This window comes from Podarcis bocagei (genome assembly GCF_964188305.1).
Source record: "Podarcis bocagei genome assembly, chromosome: 10".
Lineage (NCBI taxonomy): Eukaryota > Metazoa > Chordata > Lepidosauria > Squamata > Lacertidae > Podarcis > Podarcis bocagei.
In genome coordinates this window covers 44,271,693-44,285,558 of record NC_138135.1, presented here as the reverse complement: position 1 = coordinate 44,285,558, position 13,866 = coordinate 44,271,693, and the positions used below count along the sequence as shown (strand labels likewise).

The 13,866-nt window shown below is 44.8% G+C and overlaps 1 protein-coding gene and 1 long non-coding RNA gene across 7 annotated transcripts in view; one reads left to right on the top strand and one right to left on the bottom strand.

Moving 5' to 3' along the window:
- PPP1R12A (protein phosphatase 1 regulatory subunit 12A) overlaps positions 1-3,463 on the bottom strand; it is a 91,024-nt gene extending 87,561 nt beyond the window's left edge. For 2 of the 6 annotated variants that reach the window (XM_081211211.1, XM_081211212.1), the window contains exon 1: positions 3,033-3,460. In XM_081211211.1, the coding sequence (XP_081067337.1) occupies positions 3,033-3,269 (237 nt within the window). In that variant the 5' untranslated portion in view covers positions 3,270-3,460. Of the gene's footprint in view, positions 1-3,032 lie in introns of all 6 variants that reach the window. The other 4 variants (XM_081211213.1, XM_081211214.1, XM_081211209.1 and 1 more) reach the window with 4 other exon arrangements.
- The window catches only part of LOC308596352, a 44,702-nt gene continuing 33,085 nt past the window's right edge, over positions 2,250-13,866 (top strand). The window contains exon 1 of the long non-coding RNA XR_014012482.1: positions 2,250-2,484. This is a non-coding gene — a long non-coding RNA (uncharacterized lncRNA). The remainder of the gene's footprint in view (positions 2,485-13,866) is intronic.

The following is a 13,866-nucleotide window of genomic DNA, read 5'->3' as shown; positions in this document are numbered from 1 at the left end:
TATATGGAAAATGGCTTCTGCAGAAGAATTTCCTACCTAGGAAGTCACCAAAATTCAAAAATATTAGTAACTGCTATCAACTGACAACAATGCTGAACCATCTTTCACTCTCATTTTGCATCAGAGGAGAATAACACTGAACAGCTTCTTCTTTCTTTCTGCACAAATATACAAACTTATTCATCTCTTTAAACCAAAATCATGTTACCAATACAGAAGACTAAAGAATAAACAAAGTAGTGATCCATAATAGGTAAGTCTTTCCACATTAAACCAGCGTGGCTGGCCCTTAGTTAAAAACACTAAATCACATAGCTGCACTTAAAATTGTTTTGAATGCTGACACAGAGAAGAAAAGTAAAATAGCTTTTATTGCAACTCTACAATTCTATGATTCTATGCACCATATCATGTTGTTGGGCATGTGCTTTCCGAACTCGATCTTGACAAATGATGTGTATGCACCAACAGAAACTGATCCAACCACCATATATATATTGCCCAGCAATGGCAGCAGCAAGTTTCAGTTTCCATTAACAGTACAGATGGTCCTAACAGCAGCTGAGTGACATTTCTTTAGTATGAATAAGTTTTAAGTTTAAGAGCATATTACAGGCTCTAAGTAGTCAATGAAATTCCAGATTTAAAAACCTATTTGGGGGATACAGTTTGACAGATGCAGTATATCTTGGAAAGTTAACAATATTTTCAGTCACATTATATCATGCACAAAGTTACTGAACTCTGGTTTTCCGTGGCTTACATGTTGACTCAGAAGTAAGTACCACTGTGTTTAATGGGGCTTGCAGCCAGATAAGCATGCTCAATGATTCCTGTGTGAGATTCTTATGGCCCACTACACCTAAAAAAAATACACCCAGTAGCAATTCCTTCCACACACCAAGTTCTTTATTCTTTGCCAGTCCCAATATGGAACTTCTTCAGAGATTCCCTCACCACATACATGAGCCTATGGCCAAAGTTTTATGCATACTTTGAAAATTCCGCTAGGATTTGCTCCCAAACATATGTAGTCAAGCACACCATTAAAGCATTGATTTTTCTTTTCAACTACCTACATGTTCACAAAGCCTCCAAGATGCCTACTGATATTACAGCCTAACCAATTTTATGATACTAAGCTAAATGACATTAGTCTAAGGGGACAGAAGAGGAACTTTAACATGGACAAAGAACACATTATTAAATTATGCTACCAAGAATGTGCAGTAATTGCTAGCCAATGAGGTGCCGTTACCTATAATCTTGTGATGATCATTACTTCATTAGCACTGCGGTATCAACTTTTTAGTATTGTGACAAGTAGTTCTATGAAGTTTGGATTTTCTAGTACTTGTAAATAGATTAACATCTAACCCAATAAAATGCAGCCTCATCAATAAAGCCATTTCTTCAGGATAAAGAATCACAATGAAGTCAAGTCTTTAGAGTCTTGTCATTTTTCATCCTAACAGGTTTTAGTTATTCTTTGGTTCCTTCTCTCTGTAATTTATTCTGTAAATAGTACACATATGAATTATCTGAACCGATTGCAACCTGTCAACAGAAGAATGGCAGGTTTTATTCAGGAGACACAACTGATTATACACCTTGCACAATAAAAAAGATATGCACAGCATGCAAGTCATCCTCAGCTCTCTTGAAGCAACACAACAGAGAAGCTTTCTTCATATTCATTTCATCATCATAAATTTTTAATACATACTAAACTGAAATCTGTATTTCAGAGATTAGTAAAAGACTCCACACACTTAACCAGCCAATATACTGCAAAGAGAATTTCTACCTGATTCAACAGGAGATACTAATTACCATATCTCTATGATGCTACCAAGCCAACTGGAGTTGAAAACCAAAATCAAACTGTCAAAGTGATTATACTTGCTTTTCTGATATTCACTGACCCTAACGTTGTTATTGCTTTTGGCCTGCTAATAGAACCTTAACGTATTCAAGCAAACCCACATTATCTCTGGATTGCCACAGTCTTTCCTTATTTGGCTAACATTATGAGATTCCAATCAGACTCCTATAAAACTTTAACATGCACAAAGCATCCATTTTGAGTAAACCTCGCAAGTGGTATTCCTTCCATTTTCACTAAAACGTTAAATTTCAAGGAGTTGGCCAAACAAAAACAAGGTAAAATCGCTATAACTATTTTACAACGATGGGGGGGGGCCCCAAAAACGCGCATACCAAACACGAATTCGAGTTTGCGTTTCACACCGCAGAGCAAGTACCGTTCAAGACCTGTAACACAAGTTTTGTTTTGTTTTTAGAGAGAGAGCATGCGAACTATTTAGGATTATTCGGGAGGAGAGCGGGCTTGAGCAGTGAGTCTAATATTTTGGAAGGGAGTCGACAGCGTTCGCACCGGGGGGGCAGGAAACGGCAGCCGTTCAAACTGCGGGACAGGCAGCCACTTCCATCACTGCCAGAGGTTGCCCCCTTTTCTCGAAGGTAAGGAAGGGACCTTATCCTCTCAATCCCTGGCCATATACTGGGGACGAGTGGGGGAGCCCTCGAGCCTCCCTCCCGGCAGTCGGCGTCCCCTTCCCCCCTCGGAGGAGTCTCCCCACCCCACGCCTCACCTCAAGCCCTGCCAAGTGCAAGAGAGGAAGGAAGGGGAGCCTCGCAATTGTCACTGCCTGCCGGGGGCGGGCGAGGGGAGGCAGGCAGGCAGGCAAAAAAGCAAGGCCCGGCTCCCCGGCCTAACCAAGCAGGGAAGCACCCTCCTCCTCCTCAGCAAAACACAACATTCCTACGGCACAAACAAGGATGCGCGCAGCCGGCCTGGCTCCTCTCTAACGGCCGGGAGGCGGGAGAGAGAGCGGGGGGGGGGTCCTTCCCAACGTTGCACTCTGAGGGAAGACGGGTGTTTGTTGGCATTTCCCACCCCTCACACAAGCACCTCAGGCGGCTGCCGCCTCTACCCAACTCCCCCGGGCAGCGGAGGGCTCCTCCTTCCCAGCTAGGCCCCAGCAGCCCCCGGGGGCCAGAACACAGACCTGGTGCAGCGCGGTGAGCCCGTCCACATTGGCGTAGTTGATGTCGGCGCCTCGCTCCAGCAGCCGGAGCACCTCGTCGGTGTCTCCGCTCGAGCAGGCGGCCAGGAAGACGGCGCCGTCGTCGAACTTCACCTTGGTCTTCTTGCGCTTCACCACCGGCGGCTCCTGGTCGGTCTCGGAGCCGATCCAGCGCTTCAGCTGCTCGTTCCGCTTCTGCTTGGCGTCCGCCATCTTCATGCCCTGCCAGGCTCTGGTTCCCTTCTTCTCCCGCTCCCTATCGCCTAGCTAGCTATCACTCGCCCGCCCGCCCTGCCTTGCCTCGCCTGCCTGCCTCCCTCAGCGGCGGCGCTCCGCACCCAGGAGGAGGAGGAGGAGGGGGGGGAGGCGGGGAAGCCCAAGCGCCGCCTGGTTCCCACACAGCACCGCGCGGCCGAACGCTCCCTCGCAAGCTTTGCGCGCGCGCGCGCTCCCCTCGGCCCCGCCCACAAGCGCCCCAAAGCGCCGCCCCGAGAGGATCCCCCGCGCGCCTGCTCTTGCCTTGCCTTGCCTGCCTAACTAGTTAAGCGCTGGGCGGGGCGGGGGCGGAAAGAGAGGAGGAGAGGAGCGCCCGGCTTCTTCCGCGTAACATCTCGCGAGAGCCCCCCGACGAGAAGCGGGCGGCGAATGAAGTTGGCTCTTGAGGGAGATCCGGGCGGTGATTGGAGGGAAGAGGCCGGCGCTGGTACGAGCGTGCCGCGGGAAGCGGGCGGAGGCGCTGCAGTAAGGGCAGCAGCTGCGGCGAGGGTGTGAGAGCAAGGCTTCCGCGAGAGCAAGTCCCCGTTGAAGTGGATGGGATTTAGCGAAGGCGGCATGGCGAGCCTGTGCAATTCCCTTGCGGGGAAGCGAGTTCCATTGACTTCAGCAGGGTTTTACTCCTGAAGGAAACGCGTGCGCTTTAAATTGCTGCAAAGTCCCTGGAGTGAGCAGTTGCAGAGGCAGGAAGTGCCGGCTCGTGGGCGATGTTGGAAGCGGAGCCGCTACTACGAGCCTGCCTCTGCCGGGCTGTCTCGGCAAGCGCTGCTTTTGCATCCGCTCTTGTATTATACATGTGGGACAAATTTCGGAGGAGCAGCAGCGGTCCTCAGCAAAGAATCAAAAACAAAAAACGGGGCGGGGGTAATAAATCTGTTAATTACACAGTATATCGGTCTTTAAGGTGCTCTCAAAATGGATGCGTTGGTTTTGTGTTTTTAATCGAGCTTTCGAACAGCGTACATGATGAACACAGTAGTCAACAATTCACAAAGAGGTTGCTTCCAGTTTTGAGACACACAAAAAATGTAAACAAGCCCTGTGTGCAGAAGGTTGGGCTGCAGTCTTCCCTGCAGTTAAACCTGGGCGTGCCCTGCCCTGACCACAACATACAGTACATAGTCATAGCTAAGATTAATGCTCTTGAGGTATGCAGACTGACACTGTGGATGTCATTTAGAAGTCTCACTGTGTTTAATGAAGCTTATTCCCTTGTAAATGAGGCTTACTCTGGTATCACTCCAACTTTAAAACATGAGATTATATATACCTTCTTTCAAAAGGTACCAATGTTCAAAACTGCCTGCAGACAGCAAAAAAGGTGTGTTTATGCAGGGATCTCATAGTGTTGAATGGGGTTTTACCATAAGGCTACTAGTCCTTTCAGCACTTATGTGAGATTACGGCTTCAACTATTAACTATTCCATGGGATTAACTTAATACATTAATAACTTCTCGATAAAGATTCTCTTTATTTATTTGTAGTCGTTTTATGTTGTTGTTTAGTCGTTTAGTTGTGTCTGACTCTTCGTGACCCCATGGACCAGAGCACGCCAGGCACTCCCGTCTTCCACTGCCTCCCACAGATTTATACCCCAAGCCAAAAAACATATTACCAGAGCTGCTTACAGAGACTTGGTGAAAAGGCAGTCAATTTTGTTCTGCCTTTTGATTACTCTGATTAATCAGACAGATTTCCATTATGTTTAATTGTATGCAAATTTATACTGATTTAATCAACCAACTGAAACTTACATGACTAAGCAACTAAGATATGGTAATTGAGTGACACCTAAAACTCATTTGAATATCAAGTTGTTGTTATTTTGTAAGAACGGGGTTGATCCTTAGCAGATGCCAGATTGGTGGTTTAGTGACAGAATGACTGTTTGCTACATCAGGGCCAGATGCAGTGCTTGGCCAATATAGAACATCCTGTTTATGAAAGCAGGTGTGCTGCAGTGGTTAAAGGCTGGGTTGTGGAAACACAGGTTTGAGCCCTGTTGGAAGTCTCGGCGCAATTCGGCTTGCACTGCAGGCTTATGTACCTGCATGAGAAAGGATAGAGAGGAGCTTCCAAGTATCCTAGACTATACTTGTGCTCACCTATTGATCTTGCTTCAGGTTAGACTGATACTCTTCTGTTGCTGATCTGACCTCATTTCCTCCTCCATGTCGTCCTTATGAAAGCAGGCATACTTGGAACACTGTTCTGCTGAGATTAAAGAATAAGTATGGCTCTTCCTATCTCCACCTTAGAACTAGGGGTCTTACATAACAAACATGTATTTCCTGTAAAAACCACCACCACCACCACCATAGCTTTCTTATTTTCCAAACCCAGAGTTTCAGTGTGATTATATCTAGGGTAAGGTGTCCAGCAGAGGTTTTGTATTAAAATTAATTTCTGCTGAATGTTTCAATTCCAAATGCCATCAAGCTCCTGCTCACTAATGAAGTTCAATTTGCCCTTAAGCAAGGCATTATCTCTTAATCAAACCTCGCAGAGTGGTTCCGCCCTTCTTGGATGGTCATTTCCAGAAAGTGATGCTTGGACAGTTCTCTTTAGCCCCATGGAGACTTCAAGGTGGAGTTCCTCAGGGTTTGATTTTATCACCCATGCTGTTTAACATCTACATGAAAATGCTAAGTGGGGTCATCCAGCGATTTGGAGTACAATCATACCTCATGTTGCGTTTGCTTCAGGATGAGCATTTTCAGGTTGCGTCCTGCGGCGACCCGGAAGTACTGGAAAGGGTTGATTCCAGGTTTTGCCACTTGTGCATGCGCAGACGCTCAAAATGACATCATGCACAGTCATGGCGAATCGCGACACGCGCAGACGCGGTTTGCGTTCTGCTCAGGTTGCGAACCGGGCTTCGGAATGGATCCTGTTCGCAACCAGAGGAACCACTGTATGTTGTCAGCAATATGCTCATGGCACACACCTCTATTTCTCCTTTTCATCTGCAGTTGTGGCAGCGAATGTGCTGGACTTGCCTCAGCAATGGACTGGATGAGAACCAATAAACTGAAGCTCAGTTCAGATAAGACTGAGGCAATGTTAGTGGGTGGTTCACTAGACCGGATGGATGGGAGGTTGCCTGCTCTTGATGGAGTTACACTCCATCTGAAGGAGCAGGTACATAGCTTATGAGTATTCCTGGATCCATTGCTGTTGCTTGAGTCTCAGTTAACCTTGGTGCCACAGAGTGCCTTCCATCCATCACCTTTGGCTGGTGGCCCAGCTGTGCCCCTATTTGGACAGGGGTAGCCTAATTTCTATCATATAGTTTCTGGGTCCAATTCAAAGTGCTGATTTTGACCAATAAAGCCTTAAGTGGCTTAGGACTGCAATACCGTAAGGACCACCTCCCCCATATGAACTGAGCCAGGCCCTACAATCATCATCTGAGGCCCTTTTTTGTGTGCCTCCATGAGAAGTTAGGAAGGTGACAACACGAGAACAAGTGTTTTCTGCAGTGACTCCCCGTTTGTGGAATGCTCTCCCCAGGGAGGCTCACTTGGCACCTTTGTTACAAATCTTTAGGTGCCAGGCAAAGCATTCCTCTTCTCCCAGACCTTTGGCTAATTAAACAATTATTTTTAAACTGGAGGTTTTAAACAAACTTTTGTTTGTTACTATGCTGTGCAGTTTTGTGTTTTTATGTTGTAAACTGCTGTGTGATCCTCAAATAAAAGGTAGTATAGAAATAGAATAGAATAGCATAATATAAGGTAATAATATAATATTATTAATTATAAACTACTATAATAATCTCATGTAGCCATTCTGAGCACCTAATAAAAATAGAGATTGGACGATACCAATACAACATAACATAAACATATGTTGTGCACTTTGGTTGGGTCTAGCAAAATGCCAACAACACCAGCAGCTTTTCTCACTAATTATGGGATTACGTAACATCGTTCTGGATGTTCCTCTTATCCTCAGAATAAATTGAATCAGGCAAAAGCCAAGCCTTCACTTAGTCATTCCCCTTCCTCCTTGCCTATATCCAGCAAGCCTGCAGAGGTCAGATCAGTCAGATTGGAGAAAATGCTTGTTCAGTGGTCAAATCCCAATTATAAAACTCCCTCCCGAGGCAGCTCTGCCTGCTTTTAATGAATTGATCAATAAGTAAATCAATCATAAAAATTATTCACAGAATGGGGATTTGTGCTCTCTGTTTTTAAAATGTGCAGGAACAGGTAGGTGTCTGTTTATTTGCGAAGACAAATGAAAACTAGACCTTGGACTCAGTAGATATTTTCTGAATAATTGACTTTGGTTGAAGGCTAATTAACCCTGGGCTCTTTTACCACAGAAGTGCGCTGGTGAAGCTTGTGCAATCATCCAAAATCATCGAATCCAAACTCTGTTAGGCTATGGAAACATTAGTTAAGCTCCTCCTTCATTTGCTTCCTGAGCAGCACTAAGCACATTATTAGTGCTTAACAAATAATAAAATCTGCAAACCAGGATATAAATGTTCTTCAAAAATGTTCGCAAAAAAATACAAACACAGAGTGAGAGTATGTAAAGCAACTGCACTACCGCTGTTCAGGAGAGTGGGAACATTTTTTTAAAAAAAAGAAAGAAATGCAGCTCACTGCTGTAATAGTGTTCTACATAACGTGTTATCCTCATATTAATTATGTATTAATTTTCTGTCCCAAGATAAATTGTACTTTAAAAGAGGATTAGTCTTATTCATCAAGGGAGGGACGCAGGTGGTGCTGTGGGTAAAACCTCAGTGCCTAGGACTTGCCAATCGTATGGTTGGCGGTTCGAATCCCCGCGGTGGGGTGAGCTCTCGTCGTTCGGTCCCAGCTCCTGCCCACCTAGCAGTTTGAAAGCATTCCTAAGTGCAAGTAGATAAGTAGGGACCGCTTTATAGCGGGAAGGTAAACGGCATTTCCGTGTGCTGCGCTGGTGCTGGCTCGCCAGAGCAGCTTCGTCACGCTGGTCACGTGACCCGGAAGTGTCTCCGGACAGCGCTGGCCCCCGGCCTCTTAAGTGAGATGGGCGCACAACCCTAGACTCGGACACGACTGGCCCGTACGGGCAGGGGTACCTTTACCTTTATTCATCAAGGGAAAAGTGAACTAAATGGTTATAATAAATACTAAATGTAGAGAGTTTCTAAATAAGTACAGTTGCTGTTCAGGGTTCTCCAGTTGTTGAATCCCCCCTCCTCCCCCCCCCCAGCAACATCTCTTACATGCAACATAGATAAAGATTAAAGGGTATGATTCATATTTCAGTGGGGAAGGTAGGATCTATCAATGTTTGCAGACTATTACCAGCCAAGAATAAATAAGACTCTTAAAAGTATTCATCAGATTTTTACACCTATGCTTTGCAATCCTTTGTAACTAACTAAACCGGATATTCCCTGCAAATTTCTATCATTCCTCTGTTAACGTGAGTCTCAACACCCAAAATCAAATGTATTTGACTGGCCTTCTCTATACCTAGAGCAAAGTATACACCAGGAGGCTTTAGTTTGCTCAGAATCGAGTCTACACGTCCAGAATTAGTGCTAAACACATTACTTCTAAGGGACGTGGGTGGCACTGTGGGTGCCTAGGGCCAGTGGCGTAGCATGGGCTGTCAGCACCCGGGGCAAGGCAAGTAATTTGCGCCCCCTAACCCGTGGATTTGCGCCCCCTTACCCGTGGATTTGCACCCCCTAACCCTAACCCCCAGATGTTGCGCCCGGTGCGGCCGGCCCCCCCTGCACCCCCCACGCTATGCCACTGCCTAGGGCTTGCCGACCAGAAGGTCGGTGGTTCGAATCCCCGTGACGGGGTGAGCTCCCATTGCTCGGTCCCTGCTCCTGCTAACCTAGCAGTTCGAAAGCATGTCAAAGTGCAAGCAGATAAATAGGTACCGCTCCGGCGGGAAGGTAAACGGCATTTCCGTGCGCTGCTCTGGTTCGCCAGAAGCAGCTTAGTCATGCTGGCCACATGACCCGGAAGCTGTATGCCGGCTCCCTCAGCCAATGAAGCGAGATGACCGTCGCAACCCCAGAGTCGGTCACGACTGGACCTAATAGTTAGGGGTCCCTTTACATTACTTCTGGTAAATGAACTACCATAGCCTCTAGACTCTAGAGGGCCGTGAAAAATTGTGTCCCAGGCTTTTTAGACTCGTCTACCCATGTACTATCTGAAACCAAAGGGGCACATTGGTTGCCAGGTGTGATTTTTTTTCTTCAGCTCTCCTACCCCACTAGTTATTTAACCAAGAAACAATGTGAAATGATTGTGGAGGGGTTTTAAACTCAGCAACTCCAAAGTAGAAATAAAACACAACTATTGAGCAAGGGAAAGCATTTGTCCTTCACAGCAGAGTAGCAAAGGGTATGGCCGATGCTCTTTCATCAGATTTGTTCCATTACAAATCCAGAAAACAAGGGAATTCCATTGGGCCAAACTATGGAGCCACTGCTGCTCGGGGGCCGCCTTGATTTTGATGTTAAAATTATGCAGCTATGTATCTGAGAACTGTACATTAGACCTATTGATGGTTTTTATTTACTGTAACTTGAGGTGCTTGAGGTGGGAGTCACCTTCTAGATACTGCATAAAAATGAGTCATCAAAACTGTAACTCGTATCATAGCAACCGTTTCATAAATTATCTGGCTTTGAATCAGACTAGCAACAAGCTATAGTCAGATTTGCCAAACTACTTACTATTGAGAAGTCCTATTGCAGCAAGATCCACTGCTTTAAAGACGGTTACCATGATATTGTCACAAATGTCTTGCAAAACATTTCAACCTAATTATAATTATGCCGCAAGTCTTAGTCAGAAGATGAGGTTTTGTTTTAGATATTACATAGTAGAAAGAAGATTTGACTGTATATTGACGCCAAATGGTGATGAGCATTGAAGTCTGTGACGTTTAGATTCTAAAAATCTAATGCATCAGAGCTAAGCTGTTGCAGAGGCAGTCCCACTGCTGTCTTATCATGAACACAAAGCTTATTCATTTTTCCTGATGACTTCTGGGTCACCACACTTGCCTGACTGCCTGGTCATTTGCAGCCTCATGTCTGTACGTCACTCTTTTGTAAATCTTGTTTTCTCCCATATACAGAGTGTCAATATCAACATACATCATTTTTCTAACTCAGTTTCAATATATGGGAAGAGGAGGGGGTTAGTGTGCTCCCACAGTGTCTTGCTCTTCAGTATTGCCCCAATCTGCAGATAAACTTACTTGGGGAAAACCAGAGGAGAACGTGGGTACATAGAGGCAAGCAAGCACCATAGGTAAAACCAAACAGCCTTATTGTCTTCATGGTGGGCACCTCCATTTACAAACTCTACACTTTTGGATGGATAGCTGAATTTAACGCTACCCTTGAATCAGAATATTCATCTGTTGCAGACAGGGGTTGAATTCGGATGCACAAAGGTTTCTGCCTGGATATTCTCCCCATGAATATTTTTAAAATTAAAAAACCCCATTCTTTATTATGTAATAAATGGGGACATAAGTTAGACTTTGCCAGACATTTCTAAGGAAGGTCAGCTTTGCAGTTATGCATTAGTATGATTTGTTTTGAAAAAAAATGGCACTTAAATATTTAAGTGTACCAGGTTCTATGTGTTTAATTTCATTGTTTAGATGTTGCATAGTTTCCCAACTATGTAGCTGCTGGCAAAAAGCAGTGGGCTGCTCTTTATTTATGTGCTGCTGCTTTTGGGAGCTTTCTTGACCGGCTGCTGTTATAAGTTGTTGCTTTATGCTTTGGAATACGTGTGTCAAAATGCATAGGATACCAACAAGCCCTCCTTTTATGGTACAGAAGATGAAGAAGACAAAGAGGAAGAGGAATTTTAGGCTGTTTGCCATAACTGGTTTTATAAGAATCCCAGCTCAGGGTTTTGTTTTTATCCTGGTGCACTGAGATTCAGGCTTGTGCCTGTTCTTGCTAACAGCAATAGTTAAATGCGACTACAGTTTTCCAGCACCTTGCTAAAAATGTCCTCTGAGAACTTGGATGCCATGGCTCTCTGTTAGCAAGCAGAATGGAATTCGCCGTGCAGCATGGACTATTGTGCCCTGTTGGTGTGCATGGCACTTTGCAGACCACAAAGGAAGAGGTCCCTGCCCTAGGGACCTTACAGTCTAAAGCTGGGCACAAGAAAGGTAGGGGAGGGGAATGGGAAATTGGTATGTGGTTCTTTTATTCACAAATGTTCAGGCTTAGTCACACTATGGCATGGAGAATAAGAGGTTGTTGTGCCAAAGGCTATCATCCTCCTTGCGGAAGAGCCATGCATATTAATATGTACACACACACACACACACACACACACACACACACCTCAGTTCTCTGCTGACATGCCTTCTTTTCCCTAGAAAATTCTGGGGAAGAGAAAGCTTGTGAGCAACTGATTCTCACCCACTATTATGTTTCACTTCTATGTTGCATTGGTGAAGCGGATATAAACAGACTATGGGAGAGTCCACTATAGCTTGGGCCAGTGGGATAGTGGCTAGAACACTGGGCAGGGTTCAAATCCCTGTTCAGCCACAAAACTCCCTTTTCCTGTTGTGGCTGCAAAGTACAATGAAAGCGGGATGGCTTGATGTTTCCCCAGAAAGAATCCGCTCCGCAGGCTTTTAGTTCATGAGATCCATAGATGGGATATAGCACAAAAGAGCAAGCTGTGTGACGTGCATATTTATTTATCTTTGCAGCACTGAGGAACAGCCAAGAAAAGGGCTGCACTTTGGATGCCTGCTGGTCAGAAGGCAGGTACACATGACTCGGGCAGCCTTCTCTTGTTCATATAGAAAGGAGGAGGCTGCTTGTGCAATTCTGGAACTTGGCTTTAGAAATGAGAGAGCGTTTGAAAACTATTCTATTAAAGGGTATGTTCAGAAAAGGGACGTAAATAGAGGCTGGAATGTCATCTCTGAGGTTCTCATGGCTTATGTCAGCAGCAGAGCCCCTACATGGAACTCTTGCCTTCTTATGTATAGTTCACATAAGGACAAACAGCCGTCTCCATTCCCCAGGGAAGCCCCGATTACCAGCCCAGTGCAGAGTTTCTAAAGCGTTCCATGCAAAACAAAAGGCAGAGCCTGGATTTGGGACGGAGCAGAGCCAAGACACAACGGCACATTTAGAAAAGTTACTTAGGTAGACGGCTGTAAAGTCCTACGGTGGGGATATTTTATAGCTGACTTTTGCCAATGTAGCTGAATGAGCTACATCATTTAAGGGCAGATACGTCCACTGATGGGTGTACTTAATTCAATCTGTGTAGCTGCTCTTCCAGATCCTTCAAGTGTCCCTATTATCCAGAGATGTCCCTGAGTCAGAGAAAACATCCCAGTTTCTGATTTGATCCTGGAATGTCCCACTTTTCCTTAGGACGTCCCTGTTTTCAGTGGAGAAATTATGGAGGGTATGGCAGGATGTTCCTATTTTCACTGGATACATATTGGAGGGTGTAGAGTTATCTGACCCCTGAGCCATCTGAAGGCAATCCTGGGAAAGTTTTTTTACATGTTGTTATGTACTGAGTTTTAATGCTTTATTACGTTTGTATATATGTTAGATGCTGCCCAGAGTGGCTGGGGCAACCCAGCCAGATGGGTGGGGTATAAAGAGTAAAATAATCATTATGGAATGGGATGTCCCTATTTTCATTGGAGAAGTGTTGGAGGGTATGCTCTCCTCCCTAACCCCCATCCCCCAGTAGAAAACGGGCATGTAGAAAACAGTCTCTGTGCTTCAGCTTCCAGCATGCACAAATCGTAGATGGGGGAACGTTACACAGCATGCTGAGGGAAAACTTCAGATTGTGTTTCAAGAAAGATGAGCTACACTAACATTTGGGCATGCACACATTTGACTTAAATCGAGAAGCAATATCTATGCAGAGTGGGAAATAATCCCCAAAGCTGAACTCCTCATTGTGGTTGGGCTATATAGATTCATCTTAAAAACTTGGCTATATGTAACTACATCTCTATAATTTGTTTTTGTTTTTTTATACTGAACATGCTCCTTTGAAGGTTCTGCTAATGTTTGTACGATTATGTGCTAGTTTGTAAATATGTTTACGATAAATCGATAAAAATATTAAAGAACTGAAGCATAAGAATCAGGAAACTGGTATGTTTTCATAACTCTGCTTATGCCCACAAGGAAGGGATGCAGTGTGGCCATCAGACAGCCATTGACCCCACTGGGATTTCAGGGCCTACTGATGACGTTTTTAGTTCAGATGAGCCTTCCCAGAAGGGTGATCCCGGCCATGTCTAATGTCAGTTTTGCAAAACAGAACATTTTTTTAAAAAAATGTGTTCTTAATGTTGTTGTCTATTCTGACTCCATAAAACTTTTTGTTGTGCGCCGCTTTGAAATTCTTCAAAGATTATTATTATTATTATTATTATTATTATTATTATTATTATTAATTTATGTATACATACCCTGCCCATCTGGCTGAGTTTCCCCAGCCACTCTGGGCGGCTTTCAATCAAGTGTTAAAAACAATACA